This window comes from Lonchura striata, chromosome 7 (assembly GCF_050655825.1).
Source record: "Lonchura striata isolate lonStrDom1 chromosome 7, ASM5065582v1, whole genome shotgun sequence".
Classification (NCBI taxonomy): domain Eukaryota; kingdom Metazoa; phylum Chordata; class Aves; order Passeriformes; family Estrildidae; genus Lonchura; species Lonchura striata.
The window spans coordinates 19877794-19898250 of NC_140709.1; the positions used below are offsets into that span (position 1 = coordinate 19877794).

Below are 20457 nucleotides of genomic sequence, written 5' to 3' on the forward strand. Positions count from 1 at the left end.
AGATACTTTCTTTTGGAGATACCAGAGAAAAGAAAGAATGAAAGTTATTATGTTGGTATCTTGGGTAAAAGATGCAGACTAATCAAATTCACTAGTTTAACTTCATGAAAAAAGTTGCTTTTTACCTTTCTTTTTCTGAGTTACTGTCTACAAACCTTTCCATTCTAGTCAGATTTCAGCTGTTGTGTATATTCAGTTAAAGAAATTCAGCTATGGAGACCAGAATAAAGCATATTGTATCTCTAAAATCCTATGTAAATGAATGGGATTGGATAATTCTAACAGAAAGAGATTTGATTGTTAATATAATACCACTGACATGAGTAAAAATTAGATATAAGAATCAAAGCACCAAGAAACTTCCTGAAGTATTAACGAATATGTACAGGAAAAATGTGGAGTGACTAGACTTTACCCTCACCTTTAAGACCTTCCTACTCTAGGAAATCCTGTTGGTTTGCTTGTTCTGTTCTTGATTCTACAGTAGATTGAGGGAGTGTTTAATTTATCTCAATGTGTACTCTGTGCGTGTTAAGCAGATCTCTAAGACCATTATTACACTGCTGGCAAGTACCATTCATCTAGAAAATGGGTTGAGGTGAAGCAAACTGGTATGACTGTTACATTTACACAGAGATTACTTGGAGCCATGGGTCTGTGGTAAGAGGGAAGCAAATTCAGAATTAATTTCTGGGAAGCATAAGAAATCTGACTTTTATGGGAGATGCAGTTATGAAGGATCCAAGATGCAATGTTACCTGGACCCCTTGAAAGATGGAAGTTCCTCAAGAGTATTGTGGCTTGGGAGTCACAGGACGAAGTACTAAATAGTTCTGGAGTAAAATAACTTTGTGACTCAGCAATGGAGTCAGGAGTTCTTCCTGATGTGACACAGTCCTGTGAAAAGACTGAAAATGCACACCCAGTCAGAATATTGCAGGGGAGCTGGTCAGGGCCAAAGCTGTACTTTACCTTTATGCAGCCTGGATCTGTTTGCTTATCCAACTGGCTGATCAGGATAATGTATTCACCCCTTGCCCTGAGTAGTTTGATTTATATGGACAATACAAAAATGATCAAACATTATTGGACAAAGGTTAATGTTCTCATAAATATAAGGGTCCAACAAGAGTTTACTTACAAACATTTATAGTGCAATGCATTATTATGCAATGAATCTACATGAAAACATGTAGTGGATTGCCTGAACTAGGAACATACCTCTTTCCTACTATACATTTTCCAGGATATTAATTGAGAGTTTTCTGGTTTAGTTTCCAATCTTTGATCCAAAAATTTGAGTTAAGGTTATGATCTTAGAAGTACCTTTAATTCAGTACTGATTTAGGAGTAGTGGTGTGAAATTTTTACCATTTGACTAGAGTGTTCTTTGCTCTCATTATTTCTAGAGAACTAGGTGACATTTAGATTTCTGTGCCATGATGGTCAGTAGCTGGTTTTGTAGTCAGGTTATTATGGTTGATACTGGGAATGTAGTTGTGATTCATACTGTGATGAACTGGAAACATAGACAAGACAAGAGAGCAAATAATCACAATGCTTTCATCAGAGCTGGCATCCAGACACAATCCATTGCCACTGGTTATCACTCAGCTCTGGCCCTGTGGCTAATAATGTAAGTCTAAAAGCCTAGAGTATCTAGTCCATCCATATAAAGGAACCAAAATAAAAGAAAATAATGAAGATACTCCTGAATTTAAAGAACTTCATGGAGACAAAGAGAGTGTACGTAAGCACAAATAATAAAAACTTTAGGTTAGACGACTATGTGGAAAGAGAGAACATGTTTCCCACTTAATGTTCTTTCTGTTTCCAATTTGAACACCCAGAGTTAATTTCATGGCTTGTATATTCAAGTAAGACTTGTTCTGTGAACTGAATTTATTTAGCGTGTTCTCAGGGATCTACCTTTCATCTATAAATAAACAACCAGTTCTGTTCTGGTTGTCTTGTTTTGTCCCTTATGTTTGCCTAGTGAAAATATGTGATCAGCTAAAGTATGGCTCTTTTTTTGTTTGTAAGTGTTATAGCATCAATAATAGCTTTTGAACATGCTTTTATCCTTCTCCTTCATCTTCTTCCATCGCTAACTTTTATCTCAAAAAAACTATCCACAGCACATTCTGCAGTTCTGCAGTCTCTCTCTCTCTGGGTCCAACTGAGAACAGTTACAGGATGGTGTCTTGATAGATTTTTTTGGTATGCTTCATTTCAAGATATTGACATTCTCTTTGTTTTAACCTGGCCAGTGAGAAATAGCGGAGGAGAGTAGCAGAGGATGCTGTTCTGACTATTGATTTTCTTGTGCCTTTTATTGGTTCATTAATTCCTCTAACAATTGCTTCTGTTGCTTCTGAGGTAGCTGTCTGTGACCACTACTAGCCAGCAGAATAGGGTTTGTCATGGCTAGGTGAGGCCATAGCTGATAACGTCAATTTTACCTTCTGAATTCTTCTACCAAAGAGTTAAATTTAGTGTGGAACCAATATGGAGTTCTCTACAAATAGTGAACTACCTTACTTTTGAATACTTCATTCTTACTCTTCCACAGTGTTTGTAAATGCCAGAAGTGCATAAGCCAGCTGTTTCACAAGACAGACAAGAGGGCTAAGACAAATGGAGCATTGCAGAAAGGAGCTTTGTTAATGGATTATTTGTATGGAAGCAGTATTTTCACTACTTTCATTGGTATGGGCTGGTATTGCTATCATGTCCCTACCAGCTATAAGAGAACTCAAAACTGGTTAGTAATGGGTATTGTTAGAAAGCACCAGGCTGAAGTGAGACTCTAATTCTAAAATCTCTACAGACAATGCATCTTGCTGTAAGGTAGAAGAGGGTGCATTTTGGAATGCAGAAGGGAATCACTGTTGTGTAGGAGTTGAGTGAGGTGGTAGTGAAAATAGAACAATAATTGTAAATCTGTTTCTCTGGCTTATGAGTCCCTTTTCTTCCAATAATTTTTGAGGAAGAGAGCTAATAAATTAGGGAAGAGAGATAAAAATTGATAGATAATAATTGAGGAAGAGAGATAATAAATTTGTGAGGAAAAGCTGCTGATTTTATTCCATTTGTAATTATTTCATTAGCAATATCTGCATGTTCTATATGAGTTTGGATTTTTTTGTTTTGTTTTCACAACCTAGGTGAGTATCACAGTAGAACTTCTGGGACACCAGGTATTTTTCCACATGGCTTTTGTGAGACTGTTTAGAGCCATGGAAAACAGTCAAAAGGCTGTGGTTCACAGATGGAAAAGTGATTTGTGCACTGTCTGTAACCTATACTTCTTTTATGATATCTTATATGACATACATAATACATGTAGTCTGTTTATCCTGGGGATACTGTTAAGGGATGATAATATGCAGTCATTGATTCTAATGATGATTTTGAGAGACATATTTTCTTTCAAAGTATAAAAATATTGCTTGCACATTTGTCTGACTGCCATTTAAGTTAGTCTATCATCCCTCGGATTTAATTTGTCCTGACAGTAAAAGTTTACAAAATAGAAGAAGTCAGGTATTATGAGAGAATAATGAAATTTACTTTGATGGGGAATATTTCTTTTTGTGGATAAAGGAAAGAAACTGTGTCAGTGGCTGAAGCCTCTGAATAAATATTTGTCTTATCGTATTATTTGTCTTGGTTGGTCAGCTTTTTCAAGATTTAAGTTACTATCTCTTAGAGGAAACTATCATGCTCTTTGTCCCTATTCCAGCCTCAGAGCAGCTTGATTAGACACCATCAGTTGGCCTTGTGCTTTCATTCTGTCTTTTCCCAAGTACACAAAACAGGGTAGAGTGCTAGGGGTATGATGATGGCATGTAGTCATGCCTCTAATTGCATAAATATGTGCAGTCCCAAATAGCTTTCTGTAATGTGTTCCCTAGCCAGTAGAGTTAATTGCCAAAGTGTAATTTTTCAGCATCTGGTGTTGTCTGTTTTGCTTGCCTACAAGAAACAAATTTAACCACTAAGAAGTTTTCTCCAACTGATGGCAGAAATATTTATAATTGGTAGGTCTCTAATATGTTGAGGCTTCTTCTGGGGAGAGCTCTGCTAAGTTTTTACAGCTAGAAGCCACTCTCTGTGCATCATTTCAAGGCCCAGAGATGTGTGAGGCCTTACATGAGGGGAGTAAAAGGAGAAGTTTCTTCCTAAGTAAAATTCAGCTGCAGTATTTTAGTGTTAAGATCTTCTGAATGTGTGGTTGTTGCAGAAGTGGTTGGGTTCATACATAACTTTTCACTGTATAAATTAAAAGCCTTTGTTAAAACAAGGATGTTTTAATTTCTGAAGCTTAACAAATCAGGAAATAGAAAAAGAAAGACACAAACTTAGTTCACAACTTCAGCCATTCCCCATAATATTTACATTTTGTGGTGGTTTCAGGTTTTTTAAGTCCAGATTTTACATTATTGAAGATATAGCAGATACTGTTCTTTTGCTATTTTGAACTGTAAAATAATGACTTATGTTGTAGGAATGTAATGATGTCATAGATGCAAAAGGTACTTTCACTGATGACAGGTGTAGAACCTTATTTCGATAGGCATTACTTGACTTCAAGAGGAGTTTGTTTTGGTTTAAACAGAAGAGGTTTATGGTACAAATTTCACATCTCTGATTCCATGTAATGTATAAATATGCCATCTGTAAATGTTGCCATGTTATCACAATGCACAGAAATGCTCACAAAAGTTTTTTTTTTTCCCAGTCATCCGTCATGACTCCATCTGTAAAAATTTTTCATTACATTTTATTTTGCCAACATTGTCTTCTGGTACAAAGAAATGTAAATGTAAATGCAATGTTTGAAGTGAAATGTTCGTAAATTAAATGTTTGGATATACCATTTTAAGGGTTATAATTTTCAGTACAAGAGCAGGCAATGGCATCGGATTTTTTTTTTTTAAGAAAAAAAATGTATTTATCCACAACAGTTGCTTAGGAAGGACACATCATAATATTGTGTTGGTACAAAGAGTGCTATGCATAATTTTCTGGCAAATCTGTGTGATAGGGTAGTTGTTATAGTGACAGAGAACTTAATGTCAATCTGTCGTTTTCCTTGTAAGGTTGTATCAAAGCTATTTCCAGACTATTCTCCTCTCTTTCTTTACCCATGAGTATCTCTAGCATTTTACTTAAACCATTAAAACCACATGTTCAATACGTTGTTGTGTTGTTTTTTGTTGTGAGGTGCAACTGTTCCCATGTTTGTATTCTCCACCACACCCACCCTGCAAACCTTGTTCTTGAGGTTGGCTTATCAGGAGTTCCATATCTGTAGCTGCTGTTTCAGTGCATGTAGTACACTTTGTTCATTGATTTCACAGAAGTCTTTCACCTCACCTCCTTCTCTGTTGATGTACTAAGTTTATGTGTTCAGCATACTGTTCTTTATTTGCAGCATGCTGGATTGGATCAAGTATTGAAGAAGTGTCCTAATAACTTACATTATTGTAGCACATAAATTATATTGACTCTGACTTTTTTTTTTTTTAACTCATTCCCATCTTTTTTTTTTTTTTTTTCCTTCTTTTGGTGAAGAGACCAAAGCAATTTCATACATTATTTGGTACCAGCTTTGGTGCAAATACAGGTTTACCAAGGAGGGAAATAAAGGTTTTCTCTGGTTATCACTGATGTTAGAAATGGTAAAGAGGTAAGACAGCAAGTTTTTAAAATTATTATATCTGCAACTGTCAGGTGTGCTTAAAAAGAAATGGCTCAAACCTTAAAGTGTAAATGTATGTTTGAGGTACTTGTTGATCCATCTCCAAAAATTGGGAACTTTTGCAGTCAAATGATGGTGTTGTCTTCAATTGCCTTTGTAACAATCACACTCCTGTGATCACACATTTGGACTTTACATCTCCTGGTTAAGCATACAGATAGCTAATATACCTACTGAGAGCCACCAAATGAGCAAAAAATGAAATCCTAAAATGGTATTGTCATTTTCCTAATCACCAGAATTTACCATGTATGTAATTTCAGAGTGAAAAGGAACCCTGTGCATAGGCTGCAATGGTCTGTTTGCTGCAGGATCCATTCAGGAGTGTCTGGGGAAGCAAGTCCCCTCACATGAAGATCTTCGGGAGGTGTTCAGCCAGTGTGACAGACCATAACACACTTTGGCTGGCATGCAGAGAGAGAGCCAAGTGCAGTTGTTGAGAAACAACCCAACAGTGATAGATCACCCACCCCAGTGATGTACCTGTTGCTCATTTTCAAGTTGGCTTGTATTTTGATGCCAACCAGCCCAGTCTTAACTTTTGTTAGCTGTATGTAGGCCTGTTGTATATGTATCAGATATAATGAGGCTATACCTAATGAATGCCTGTCTGGCAATCTGCAGGGAGGATTACACAAATTTATGGGAAAACCCTGATACATGTTTTTAAAACCAGAAATAAGACCACACTTATGAGCTGTGTTAATTTATTTGTGTAAAATGTCTGTTAAAAGAGTGTGCAGTAGAGGGAGGGGTAGGTTTTGTCAGAACTTGTTAAAATGTGTTTGGAATGGTGCTGTGTATCGGACAATGTTTGAAGCAAATAATACACTAAAGTAAGGAAAGAGAAGCAGTCTCCAGTGTTTTCTTTCCATCGAGTGATCTTACATTCCTGTCTGGTTTTCTTTTGTGAGTCCATCTGTATTTCTTCTTTAATTAGGACAATATTTGATTTCTTTATCATAAAATGCCTTCTTTAGTACCAAGTTACTTAGGGCTTCCCACTGTATGCGTATCTGCTTTATTTTCCAGGAAGCCATTGTATGGATTGTTTCAATATAATTCCAGTATGATTGGACTAGAATCATTAGCTGATCCCTCAGATACCTGGGAAATTATAGAGACTATTGGGAAAGGCACTTATGGTAAAGTCTATAAGGTTGCTAATAAGAAAGATGGAAGCTTGGCAGCAGTAAAGATTCTGGATCCTGTCAGTGTAAGTAAAAAAAATCTTAAACTGTAACTTCAATGCTAATTTAAAAGAATTCTTGGAGTTGAAATGTAAATCAAATGTGTAAGATATTGAGAACATCCAGAAGGAAGCAATTTTACAGAATGCATTTAGAGAAGGGGTTAAGTACCAGCAACTGAATGACAACTTAGAATTTCATCATCTTATTTGAGGACAGTGTTTGCCTAGTTTCTGTTTTAGGTCTATGTAATTCTTCTGCTACAAATTCAGTTATCTTTGCTTGGAGCATGCAAATTATGAGAAGGCACAGAGGCATTCCTCATAGGCCCTGCTGTAGCAGGGAAAATACAAGATGCTGTTAAACGTAACGTTCTTTTTTTATTCTGTGTACTCCCTAAATAATTACTTTTCCCATCATATAAACACTGTGAATTTTAGGATATTTTAGAGTTACTTTTTATAAGCAGATAAAAATGTGAGGCAATAATTAAGATAAAAAGAGAAGCGCGCATCCCAGATCCTCAGAGGTAGTTCCGTGCCAGCTCTGGTTTTAGTGGATATTAAATGCCTAGCTTCCCATGAGAACCAAGGCCCTAGTTTTCAATGGAAAATTTTACTGGTTCAGGCTGGATCAAGCTGGAATTTGATTATGACAGCTGGGCTAAAATATTTACTAAAAAATGTTATTTTTTTGTCATCAATGACTACTGAAATTAATAATGGTTTTCTCTTGTATGGATGGATCTGAAGAAGGCACAGGCTTAAATTTTCTAATAGCCAAGTCTGTGCAGAAATGAGGAAAGTTTGAGCACTTAAGCACTGTTCTGAGTTGTGGTCTGTGTGCTGGTATAAACATTATTCTGTAATTGTCACAGAATTCTTTCATTAACAAATACCTAGTAACCTTTTCTTATTTTCACAGGTGATTGTTTTGTCTTTCATTCTTTCTGATGTATATATTTGGTCACAAGAATGTATTTGGTTTTATTGATGGCCCCTTTGAGACTTAGTGAAATGGTTCTCTGTTTAGTCCTATCTGGTGACCATAGAAAAAGGAATAAGTCAAAGGTTCATGTGTTTACATTAGCTCACATGTTAAAAACATGCATGATTTAAAACAGATAAAACAGGTTAAATTTCTCACTTAGACAACAGAGCAGAGTTAAGTATAATTTTTAATTTTCTTGTTATGTATATTGTGTACTGAAAGAATTCTTGAAGAACAACTGTGTGATTTACACAGGTTTCGCTTTTCTGTGTGTAAGAAGAGCACAAGTGGGACAATTCTATATGCATTAAATGTCCAGTATATTGTGCTTTCAGCTGCATTAAAATAAAACTATTTAAAAGTACAAACAAAGAAAAAATTAGTTCTTTTTATCTGTGAGAGTTTGTTCTTGCTTTATTTAGAGTCACTGTCTTTATATGTTCTGTATGTTTGTGTTTTTTACTTAGGATGTAGATGAAGAAATTGAAGCTGAATATAATATTTTGCAGTTTCTTCCCAATCATCCTAACGTTGTTAGATTTTATGGGATGTTTTACAAAGCAGATCAATATGTGGGAGGACAGCTCTGGCTAGTACTTGAGGTAAAAACATTTTGACAATATTACATCTTACCTTAGCATATGTGGTTGGATATTTGTTTGTTATTGCTAAAAAAGTCACAGGCTTTCATGATTTTCTGATAGATGATATGTTGTAGCCTGCTGTTGAAAATCACATCCAAACTTCAAAATTTGTTTGATAGGAAATGATCTTGCATTTAATTTCTGTTTGAATTGCTACATTCTGCCTCCGAAATAAGCAGCTCTTTTTAATTTTTTTTTCTTGTTAGAGGAAACATTAGATAAGACATTTATTTAAACTTTTTGGAGAACTCAAGCATTTGAGGGGAAGGCAAAAGATAATGAAGTAGTGGCATGGAGGGCAGTTAACAAATAAGCTGCTTACTGCAAAAGTGAACGGAGAAAGTGTAATGGGAAAGTCTGCTTTATAGTAATTTTAAACTAGAGGCTGCTTGTTGTTGGAAACCTAGCAACAGAAATGCCTTCTATTCACTTTTCTTGTTCAGTGCCAATCAGTACTCTTACAATGTCAAATGTATTTTGGTGGTCTTGTTTCCACCAAAGTTAAGTGACTGCCAAAGGTGGTTGTAAAATGAGGATTTCTTTCTAGGCTTAATTGATGCAGAACTCTGCACAGGCAGTTACTGCTCTGATGAGCAGTAACAAATCATTCAAGCATTCATTTCTTTCATAACTAGAATGGTAAAAGCTAGGATTAACTTTTTAATTATTGATTGTTTTAAAAATTGAACTCCCCATTCTTGAATGATGACTAGAATCAGAATAGGGAGTCTTTATTTCCACTACAAGTTCTGGAATCCCAAGAGAACATCTAACTTAGATGTACTGGAGCAGTATGTAGCTTGAATGATAACTTTTAAATGTATTTCCTCTCAAAGTTCAGTAACTGCTGAAAAGTGACCTTAGTATTTTTGATTTGGTGTTGGTTTTTTTGTATGCATGCTGTCTTTGTGTTGAGTTTGGGCTTGGTTTCCTCTGTGCTTTTTTAATAGAGTCTTGTCTTTAAAGATTCATTAAGTGCCAAATGAGAGAATTTTATGGAACAAAGTCATCATATACTCTGAAATAAAACTGAATGTAGAATTTGAATAAGATGTGTGGAATTGCGTTTTTATATGTTTTATTACGTTTTCATTCTGTCATGGTTTGTTCCAGTGTACTCCCATACTGTATTGGTTTCTCCCTGAGTTTCCCGCCTTCCCTCGTGTGTCAGTCATCCCAGACCATGTTGAGTCATTCCCCTGTCCCCTCCAGGTGCCTTGTCCGTCACTCGGTGTCCCGTCCCCTCCAGGTGCCTTGTCCGTCACTCGGTGTCCCTTCCCTACCTCTGGAAGCTTCCATCCGAGTGATTGGATGAGGGCCTGGGCCCCGCCCCTGTCCATCCCTCACTGGATCCCACACATGTCAATCCCCACAAGAGACACTCTTTGTGTTTCCCCACTGGCTGATCGGTTCCCCTCCCTCTCCCTATATAACATGTTGCCAGCAGCTCTCAGTTGTTCTTGTTGGCTGGCCTCCTTTGCTTGCTGTTGGGTCCGCAGGATCTCAGTAAACAGCGGAGTTTTTTTGCCCCAACAAGTGCCTCTCCTCGTCTATTCACCGTTGGAATCAGCAGTGACCCCAGAACCCACTAAACACTCTCCAAAACCCCACAGGAGAGCTAGCCGGGGCTGAGGATATCTGGGACAGTGGTCTGGGGCAGGGATGCAGCAAAGATGTATGTGTATGTACTTTATCAATTAAGTATGTGCATTTCAAATGGCTTTTGGTGCACATAATCCAAAGTTTGGAAGAAATTTGATACAATTAAAAATTTCAATATATGGAAAAATTTATTGGACAACCCAAAGTATTCCTTGCCTTGGAATTTACAGCAATTTATAGATTTATGCATGCATAGCAGTAACTTGTGATATTATAAATTAATTACTCATTTTCAGTAAAAGGGAATATACAAAGTATTCAGACTTTCATCCCTGAGTCTTTGATGAAATACATGTATTTGATGTGTGACTTCCAAAATTTGTAATAAAAAGGTGGGCTTTTTTTTCCCTTTAGGCATAGTTTTGCCATGTTTACTCACTACAAACAGGACCTTACTTTGATAAATGCTTGTGATGAGGAAGGGTGGCAAAAGTGAACGCCTTAAGTATTTTTATGATCATGCAAGTCTTGGAAAACTGTAAAGCAAACTTCTCAACTTTTTCGTATAAATGTACATCTCTCCAACTATTAAAGTATTACCATTGGGTAAAAGGTGGTAATGAAGATTCCAAATTCATTTTGTTCGAGGTCTTTGCTGAGTTTCAAGAATAGCATCACAGAGAGCTGCAGTAGTGTTTGTGGGATATATTTTTGAGTCAGGCATTCATTTACCATATCCTACCAAACAGCTGTCAGTCTGTATTATTTTTCAGTTGCAACCAGCTTGGGTTTTTTTTTTTTTGACTTAAGGCATACTTTAAAATATTTTATCTGTGGGCTAGAGATAGATTTAGTATAGTCTGTCCAAACAGAACATTTCATGCTATGAAAGCAATACAAAGAAAACTTTAGCTTAGTCTTGTCAGCAAATGGTTAACCATGGGAAGAAAAACTTGTAGTTCCATGTAAATACATTTGATAATTGATATTGACCTGAATGCTCCTACAAATTTATGAAAGATAAGAAAAATATTCCCTGCTAACAAATTAAAAAATAAAGTCAAATTCCTACAGAACTTATCAATGCTTTAAATGATTAAATTTTGCTTCAAGGTCCTTTTCCATTAACTCAAATTTCTAGTCTAGTGCAATTTTTTTTGATGCAAGGAGAAGTTAGTAATAAGGCAAGTATTGGCATATAACAGAAATCAGTGGTTGAATTGATACACAGTTTTTCATAAAAGCCATTTGAAAGATGCAAATCTTTCAAGATGCAAATGGTTGCAAGAAGCTGCTTCTCTGGATTAGAATGTTTTTCTGCTGTTGACAGTATATGGCATCAAATCTGAGTATAGAGATATGGCTTCTGTCTATTTTATATTGCATGCCATCAGGAGCACTGATGAAGTGAAAGTTTAAAATGACTAATTTGTTGCTTCCCAGTTATCAAGAGCATCAATCTTTTCTGTCTGGGCTATGCATAGAAGGATTTTTTTTTCAAAAAGACAATGCGTGTATTGTGAAAATACTCAAATAATGTAAATTGGATTTATGAATCCTCTTTTAACACTGAAATGCAGTCCTGTTCATATTATTTTTATCTTTTTTGTTACATTTTATAATTTTCAGTTTTCTCTTCTCTCCCTTTACTCAGGCTGCTGTGATTTATATTAGCATTGCCAATAAAATGAGGTCTGTTGTTCCAGACATGTGTTGTAGCACAGTTTTGCATGGTAGGTGTTTATAGCCCAAACAAGTATATTGAGTAACTGAGAACTTGTCTTGCTTTTTTTCCCTCTGCACAACTCCCCCTTTCCAGCTGTGCAATGGAGGTTCTGTCACAGAGCTTGTCAAAGGCCTGCTGAAGTGTGGCCGAAGATTGGATGAAGCTATCATCTCATACATCTTGTATGGTGCTCTCTTGGTAAGGATGTTCATTAGGCTTGGAATGACAGCAGAGGGTGCAATTCACTTATTGCATACACTCATTTTCCATTTATAGAGTGAGGTAATGTGAACAATATTAGATGGTCTGTTATAACAGCAGGGGTTGTATAAAGGTATATAATCTGGTGGACAGCTGTTTCTGTAGAGTTTGCAGATTTTCCTCATTACATTCACTAATAGCAGGGTAATTGTTTTTAAATAAGGGAATAAACTTATTTTTGTTTTGTTACTGCTGGTATATAGGGCCTTCAGCATTTACACAATAACCGGATCATTCATCGTGATGTGAAAGGGAACAACATTCTCCTGACAACAGAAGGTGGAGTCAAGCTCGTTGATTTTGGTAATGACCACTTCCCCTTTGTTTTCTTGATATGCAGTTTAGCCAAAGGCTCTGTTTACTTTCCCCTGGGAAGGCAGAATGCCACGGTGAGACTTTTTCAGAAGCATACTCAGACTTATTTTAAGAAGGAAAAATGCAAAAGGAATCTGATTACAGCAAGAATAAAAATTCTAACTTGAAATCAGTAGTAGAGTTTTAATTTTCAAAAGCTTAAACTTAATTCAATAATTATTAAAATTCTCAACCTAGCATTTTATTTACAAAGCTCTTTTGCATTTCAGAAGAAATGTCAGTTTCAGGGCAGTTGTCCTCCTAATTTAAATTCAGATATTCTGTCTTTTGCATATGAAAAGGAAACATTCTTTCTGAGATGGCTTTTGATAGCCTTAAGCATATTTTTTCCTCTCTGAGCAGAAGGTAAAATAGTCCCTTGGGTCCAAAACTCAACATCCATTTAATTTGTGATTATTGCTCTTAGACTTGGGCATTGCCAGTCTGGATATGTCATAAGAAACAAGAGAGAGAAAGAGAGGGAGGATAGTAGAATGGCACTTGGCAATAGGTTTAAAGTCAGTTCAAATTTTATTCCTTTGAACATGCAGTAGAAAAAAAATGCTTTTGTCCCTCATATACGTATGCAAGGCAGTGGACAATTTATTAAAAGTAACAGAAACAGATCATTAGTAATATGATTTATTAATGAAACCATATAATGTGTAAGGTAATCATCTGAAAATAGTGTATGAATGATATGTTTGTTTAGTAGTGCATGAAGGTAAATAAAAATGTTCACAAAATGAGAGTAGGTAGAATACGTAAAAAAAATCTGCAAATATTTTTTAAAAACCTTAAATTATTACATGTATGCAGTGGAAAGAAAATTGTATATTGGTGATATTATGGTATTATAAATTTAATACACATATGTATTGAAGATGCTAAAGTAAGTTGTTGCATAAGAGATTCCTTAGTATCTTCTAGGGACAAAATTTCATTATTTTGAATTGTAAAGGCAGCAATTAAAATACACCTGAAACAAAACTTGGAGTGAGTCGCTGACCTAATAGAAGAGAGGAAGATCCCTTCTCATTTGGGGGAGTTTTGGCAGTCTGATCTGTGTTTTTACTCCATTAGGGGAAAAGTTGGCTTTTCTCCCCAAAGCGTAATGTTTTTATCAGATGTATTAAAGGCCTCTAAGACAGACCAGTGTGCTCCAACCCCAAGTGACACATTCAAGGAAACTGAGACTTCAATCTTTCTGGTGTCCCTTGGGTCTCTCTGATTCCATATTTAGGTTTCAGGGGTTTTACTTACTTTGTAACTTTTGTTACTTTGTAACAGTAGCACTAGAAAATCACAACAAATATGACAGGCTCAGGAAAAAAAAAGAGACTTAAATCTTAAGTGTTCCCTGCTGCTTAACAGTCAGGAAATGCCAAAAAATACCCATATATCTATGGGCTTTCTGTCTAAAGAAGTATCAGGCACCAAGCTTTTATTAAGTTGCTATTTTACCTAAGTCCACTGCTATAGCCACAGAATGGTCTCTGGGAATGATTTGGGACTGAGTCACAGGTGATATTGTTTGTAGAACTGTTTTGTCTCCTTTTTTTTTTGCAGAAAATAGAAGGCAGATAGTGAAATTGCAAGGAATTCAGGAAGAGAAGGGACTCCAGTTGAGGGAGTTGAATGACATAAAATTGGAGATTATTCTTGCTTCTGCTTGTGTTTATCTGTGATGCTGGAGGGTCACTTACATCAAACTCAGTTCCTCATTTTCCCTATAGCCAGTCTGAAACATCTTGTCCTGCTTTGCAGAACTGTGTGCTCTTGAACGGCAGCTGAGATCCATTGTAGCTGTACTTGAGGCTTATGGAGTGCCTGACAACTGAAAGATCTCAGATTAAGTACCCAAACACACTGGATGCTTTGGATATTTTTAGGTTAATCCCTGGAACTAATAATCCTCTGCCATTTTGTGGGAATGTAAAGTAGATTTGTTTCTTGGTGTGTGGGGAAGGAAATATGTCAAAAGAAAAAGAAAATAATTTTGAATTTCGTATAGGATTGGATATACTAAATAAGAAATGAGAATTCAAATCAGTGGGGTTAAAAATATTAAATTGTGACCTATTCGGTGAATGTTATCCATTCAGTCGAGAGAATGAGGCAGAATCTTGATTTTAAAAAAGCTATTTCATATTCAAGGTTGTACATATGGATATTAGGTCACAGAGAGGGTTACACAGATACCTTTAATTGAGGCTTTTCTTTACTGGATGACTTTACAGCTTGTTTTTTCAACATAACACAGATTTCTTCCCTCAACTGCTGTCAACAGCATAATATATTTGAATAAATGATGGCCACAGTAAATTGACCTAAAATGTCGGCAACTTATTCATTTATGCTCATGCCCACCCTCTCTCAGCTCTTCAGTGTTCTGTACTGTTTTGGAATATCCCTAGATAGCAGCTGTGAATTAGGGTGGCTGAAGAGAGATCACAGTGAAACGAACAGAGACTTCTTGTATGTCCTAGCCATTAACTGTTTCCCAGCATGACTCGCAAAATCACTGAAGGCTTGCAATTACACTGAAAAATTTAAAACAAATATAAAATTGAATGTTGGAATCAGAAATCAAACTATTTTAACTTATGAATCTCTGCTGCCAATAAATAATTTTTTTTATTTATTGGCAGCAGTAAATGTGCATTATACGTATTTCTGCTCATTTTTGTGTCTGGGTAATGCCAAAAGAGCAAACCACTGTGGCTTTTGTGTTTAAAAAATATTAAAGCAAAATATATTTCTAAGTCAATATTGGCTTTGTGTCACCTCATTGGAAGGCTACTGAACTGAACTTATTCAATTATATGTTGACCAGAGCACAGAAGATTTGCTGTCAAAGTTCATTGTGATTTGTTAACATTGTTTGATTGCACTCTAGTTCATTCTTTTGGGTTTTTTTTTTCAGTTGTGCCTCAGTAGTCCAACGCCAGTCAGCAAAGCTCTGAAGCTAATGTTTTGTTTTAAGTATGTGTTTAATTCCCTAAGTACAAGCTGCAGTGTGAGCTTGAGCTTCTGAGCTTTTCTCATTAGGGATATAAGCAGGTGTGTGTTTTGTTGAACAGGGGCATCTGCAAGTATGCTAGTGAGCGAATTCCTGGCCTGTGATGTTCCAGCAGTACATTTCTGAAACAGAAATTTAAAGTCAAGTTGTAATTTTAGTCATTCCTATTTATACTTACAAAAACAGCAGAAAGAAATCTGGGATATTTATGTGACAATGGAATTTTTGAGTTTGAATAAAAGTGCTTCAAACTGCGAGTCATTCACCAAAAAAAAAAAAAAAATCTCTGAGAAACTCTGAAGAAAACAGCAAGCTGAAATCAATCAAACAAATAATTTGCACCTACTTTGGCCAGGCACTCTTCAGCTGTGCTCACAGGTTTGGGGTTTGTTTTCCAGATACTTGAAATAAAGTTACCAAAATGACAATGAATTTGAAGCCAAGTTTCTTTGATCTGTTTTGTTGCAGGTGTTTCAGCCCAGCTTACCAGCACACGGCTTCGTAGAAACACCTCAGTGGGAACACCCTTTTGGATGGCACCTGAGGTAGGCAAATGGGCCTGTCTGGCTTGTCTCCATTCATAGCAATACGCACTTTGTTGCCACTTCCCCATAGTAGGAAGAGATCTTTTCTTGCCACCGTTATGGCTGTGTTTCTGCTTTACAACTTGTCCTCTGTTCAGTAAAAGTAATATACTATTAGAGTATACAAAATGGATTTCTAATAATCATTATTTTCTTCTCTGTAGTGTTTCTATAAAATTGCAGCAAATCTACAAATAACTGAGGGTCCTAAGAATGCTATGACTTTCCAGTCAAATATTGTATGTTTTGGGGTGCTCATCCATGATGTAAATACAGAATACGGGGAGAAGGAGGAATTCCTTTTTTCCAGTCTTGCTATAGTCTTGCACACTGCAAAACCCTGAACTGACCTATGTGTCATTAATCATTAACTGGGGACATTTAAGCTTAGACACATGGGCTAGTATAGATTTAAAAATTGATAAAAATAATATACAGGTAGCTTAGCTCATTTTGAAGTATCTTACATAATTTTACGTACTGCTATCCAGACGTAATCCTTTGCCTTCTGTTTCATGAAGCTCTAAAAAGTTTTAACACACTGTTGAACAAAGGTTTGTGCTTTACCAGACTATGGGCTGAATGATATGACTCTTTGCACTCCCTGCTTTAAGGAACACAAAGTACTTCTGAAAAATATGAATTATGAAATTTAAAAACAAGGATTGAAACAAGAATTGTCTGTTTGTAAGTTGTTCAGCCTTTTAACAGTATAAGCCTCTTTTCTGTTAAAGGCCATATGAGTTTTGGGGAATTAGGGATGGAATTTATCTATTACAAATGCACACAGATCTATTTCTGTAGGTTGAAGAGTTAAAAGTATTGTGCAAACATTTGTTTTAAAACATTACATAATCTTTATGCATGTATTTTTGTTGCTAAGGAAGGCTGATTATAGCTGAACAGAGAAACTACGCTGCTGTAAGGAGTCTAAAATTGATCTTGCTCAGTCTCACAAAGAATGGTTGATATTTCACCATCTCCATAACAACCAGTTTACATCACAAAGGAGACACAAGATACCTTAGAAACCACAGTAAAAGCATTATTTTTGGAATCACCTTGATTGGAGATATTTCTAAATTCAGACCTCTATACTTCTCTAGATAATAATGGACATAACATGAAAGATTTTATTGAACATGGATTATAAAAGGTTATTTTTATGGTACTGTTTTGCTTGAATAATTGCCATCAAGGGCAGTAATTACACCAGATTTATTTTCCCTGCCATGTTGAAGGTATTTATTCTCATGGCAGAAAGCCAAAGAGATAAGCAGATATTTTGATCTTAAAAATTTTGACCTGAAAGAACAGCACACATGTATTGAAGGTATGTTATGTACATGGCATGTCAAACAGGAACCCTGGTGTAGCTTTGAATTCTTCCTGTTTTGAAAAGATCTGTTGAAAGAACCAACCCAGTACCATAACCATGGTAACCCATATTACATTTACATGCCTATGTGAGACATGCCAGGCTTCATAGGTGTGCCAATCTGCAAAACAGCTGTAAGGTGCTTAGATATCCATAATGTCGTTGTTGAAATGGCTTTTAAATGACAGGTGGCATAACATGTTTGCTCAAGTCACTGCAGTTGCTCATAGAAATGACAGGTTTGAAGTGATGTGCAGGATGCAATTTACTTTATTATTGGGGAAATCTTTCTGGTATTTTTAAAATATGCACCCAGATTTTTATGTGAAAGGTGGAAGATTAGGACTGCAATAAGATAGAAGGTGTGCTTGGGTAACAGTTTATTAGGAAGAGTGTTTTCTAGATGAGATTGTGGTGAGATCATTGAACATTAGAAAGGTGCTTAATTTTTTACACTCATTTACAAAAAATCTTTCTGCCTAAAGGTTTTTGACATAGGATAGAATTTATTTCAAACCCCAAAATATCATAAAATAACTGAACAGGAATGAATTGTTACTAAACAGAGGAATAAAAAGCATGAAGGCTTTATTTTTTTTTTCAATTGGATTTTATCTACATGTGAAACACAGGTACACCTTGGTCAATGCCTAAGGTAGTCATGGGATCTCATCTGGCAGTGAGAAGGATGGATTTCATCTGAAAGGGGAGTAAAGAGGGAAGATGAAGAAGCTTGCCTTGGAGGAAGAGATTACAGTAGTGTTTCAAAGTAGAATAAAGCTGACAGGAAATATTTTCCAGTGTAAACCCCAGGAAAATAAAATCTGGAGAAGAATGATGCAGGATGTTTCAAGCTGACAGATAGGAATAACTGGATATAAGCAGGGGACAAATACACTGGAAACTGGAATCACTAGATCAGCCTGGGTCACGAATTCTCTATAAAATGAAGAAAACCACATTTTAAGATTAGATTTGCAAAACATTTCAAAGGGATTATATAGGATGGTACTTGAAATAGCAGAAGCTCATGGGAAAACAGTAGTGGCTGAGGGTAGTGTAAGGAAGGTGTTCAACTCAATGTTCTGGCAGCATTCAAAGTAGCAGCTTAATTGCTTAATATTAATGAGTGACTCAAGCATCTTGGCTCCTTTTTTTCCTGATGACTCTGAGGCTTGATTAGCAGGATCAGGACAAAAAACATCTGTCCTTGAGCATTTGGTTTGAGCAGAGCTTGTGATTCACAAAAATTTTGCTGAAAAATGAAAATGCAGGTAAAAATTAGGCTGTGAGGAAGTAACAGAGAACATGACAAGGATAAATCAGTTTGAGAGCAGCTTTAAAGTAGACTCACTGAAAACGAATAATTGTTGTTTAACGTAATTAATATTTTTTCACACTTAAAAATGTAGACTCTCAGAAACTGAAACACTGAATACAAACATACCAATAAAAGATAAATAAGGCAGAATAGTGTTAGTGTGTTTAAAGCTGCCTGTTATCAAACACTTAAGTTACCTAAACTCTGCTTCTATTGTGCTGGAATAAATTGTGTTAATGTGCTAGCAGAATGAATCAGATGTGAAGCTTTTGTACTGAACTGCCTTTACATCTGTGGTTCTAAGCATTAACATGTCTTATTTTCAACTTCCATTGCACAACTGAACAAAACCTATTTCAAATAGAATTGCAGATTTCTTTTTCCACACATATGATTAGATTATCATGATCTAGCTGAAAACTTGACTCTTGAAACAAATTCAGACTATCACAGGGTGAAGTAGGTGGAAAAGGCTTCTGAGATCACTGAGTCCAGTGTATGTCAACCAGACCAGGGTGCTGAGTGCCACATGCAGTCTTTCCTTAAGCACTTCTGGGTATTGTGCCTCCACCACCCAGGCAGTCCATGTTTAATGTTTATGTTTAATCACCCTTGCTGTGAAGAAATTCTTAATGTCCAACCTAAACCATCCCTGACACAGCTTAAGACTATGACCTCTTGTCCTGGATCAGATTGCATTGGAAAGAGGCTGACCCCCACCTGGCTACACCCTCCTCCCAGCAAGTTGTAGAGAGCGATGGGCCTCCTCCAGGCTAACACCCCCAGCTCTCTCAGCTGCTCCTCACAGGACTCGCTCTCCACACCCTTCACCAGCTTCACTGCCCCTCTCTGGACCTGCTCCAGCGCCTCAATGTCCTTTCTGAACTGAGGGGCCCAGAACTGGACACAACACTCGAGGTGTGGCCTCACCAGTGCTGAGTACAGGGGGACAGCCATTGTCCTGGCCTTGTTGGCCACGCTATTCCTGATACAGGCCAGGATGCCATTGGATTTCTTGGCCACCTGGGCACACACTAGCTCATGTTAAGCAGCTGTTGACCAACACCCCCACATCTTTTCCCACTGGGCCACTTTCCAGTAACTCTGCCGCCATCCTGTATGCTACATGCTCAATCCCCTTATTTAGATTATCAGTAAAGATATTAAACAGGACTAGGCCCAGCACTGATCCCTGGAGGACACCACTAGTGACCAGACACCCACTGGATGCATCACCATTCACCGCCACTCTCTGGGCTGGCCATCCAGGCAGTTCTTACCCCCGTGAAGAATGCCCCTGTCCAAGCCGTGTGCTGCCAGCTTTTCCACGAGTGTGCTGTGGGAGATTGTGTCAAAGGACTATCAAGTCCAGGTAAACAATATCCATATCTTTTCCCTCACCCACTAGGCAGACCACTTAGCTAAAAAAGAAGGTCAGGCGCATCAGGCAGGACCTGCCCTTCCTGCTGGCTGGGTAGGATCCCTTAGTTGTCCTATGTATGCCATGTGATAACACTCAAGATGATGTACTCCATATTCAGCTATATGTACTTGTTTGGCCCAAATGTAGTTTTAAGAATGGAAATAGAAAAAGATACTTGAAGTCAGAAAGAACTGG

The 20457-nt window shown here is 36.8% G+C and overlaps 1 protein-coding gene across 7 annotated transcripts in view; it reads left to right on the forward strand.

Moving 5' to 3' along the window:
• The window catches only part of MYO3B (myosin IIIB), a 197044-nt gene that overhangs the window by 18542 nt on the left and 158045 nt on the right, over positions 1 to 20457 (forward strand). For 5 of the 7 annotated variants that reach the window (XM_085584405.1, XM_085584407.1, XM_085584408.1 and 2 more), the window contains 5 exons: positions 6800 to 6983; positions 8415 to 8549; positions 12013 to 12117; positions 12384 to 12483; positions 16025 to 16101. In XM_085584405.1, the coding sequence (XP_085440531.1) occupies positions 6800 to 6983; positions 8415 to 8549; positions 12013 to 12117; positions 12384 to 12483; positions 16025 to 16101 (601 nt within the window). Of the gene's footprint in view, positions 1 to 5580; positions 5696 to 6799; positions 6984 to 8414; positions 8550 to 12012; positions 12118 to 12383; positions 12484 to 16024; positions 16102 to 20457 lie in introns of all 7 variants that reach the window. The other 2 variants (XM_085584410.1, XM_085584406.1) reach the window with 1 other exon arrangement.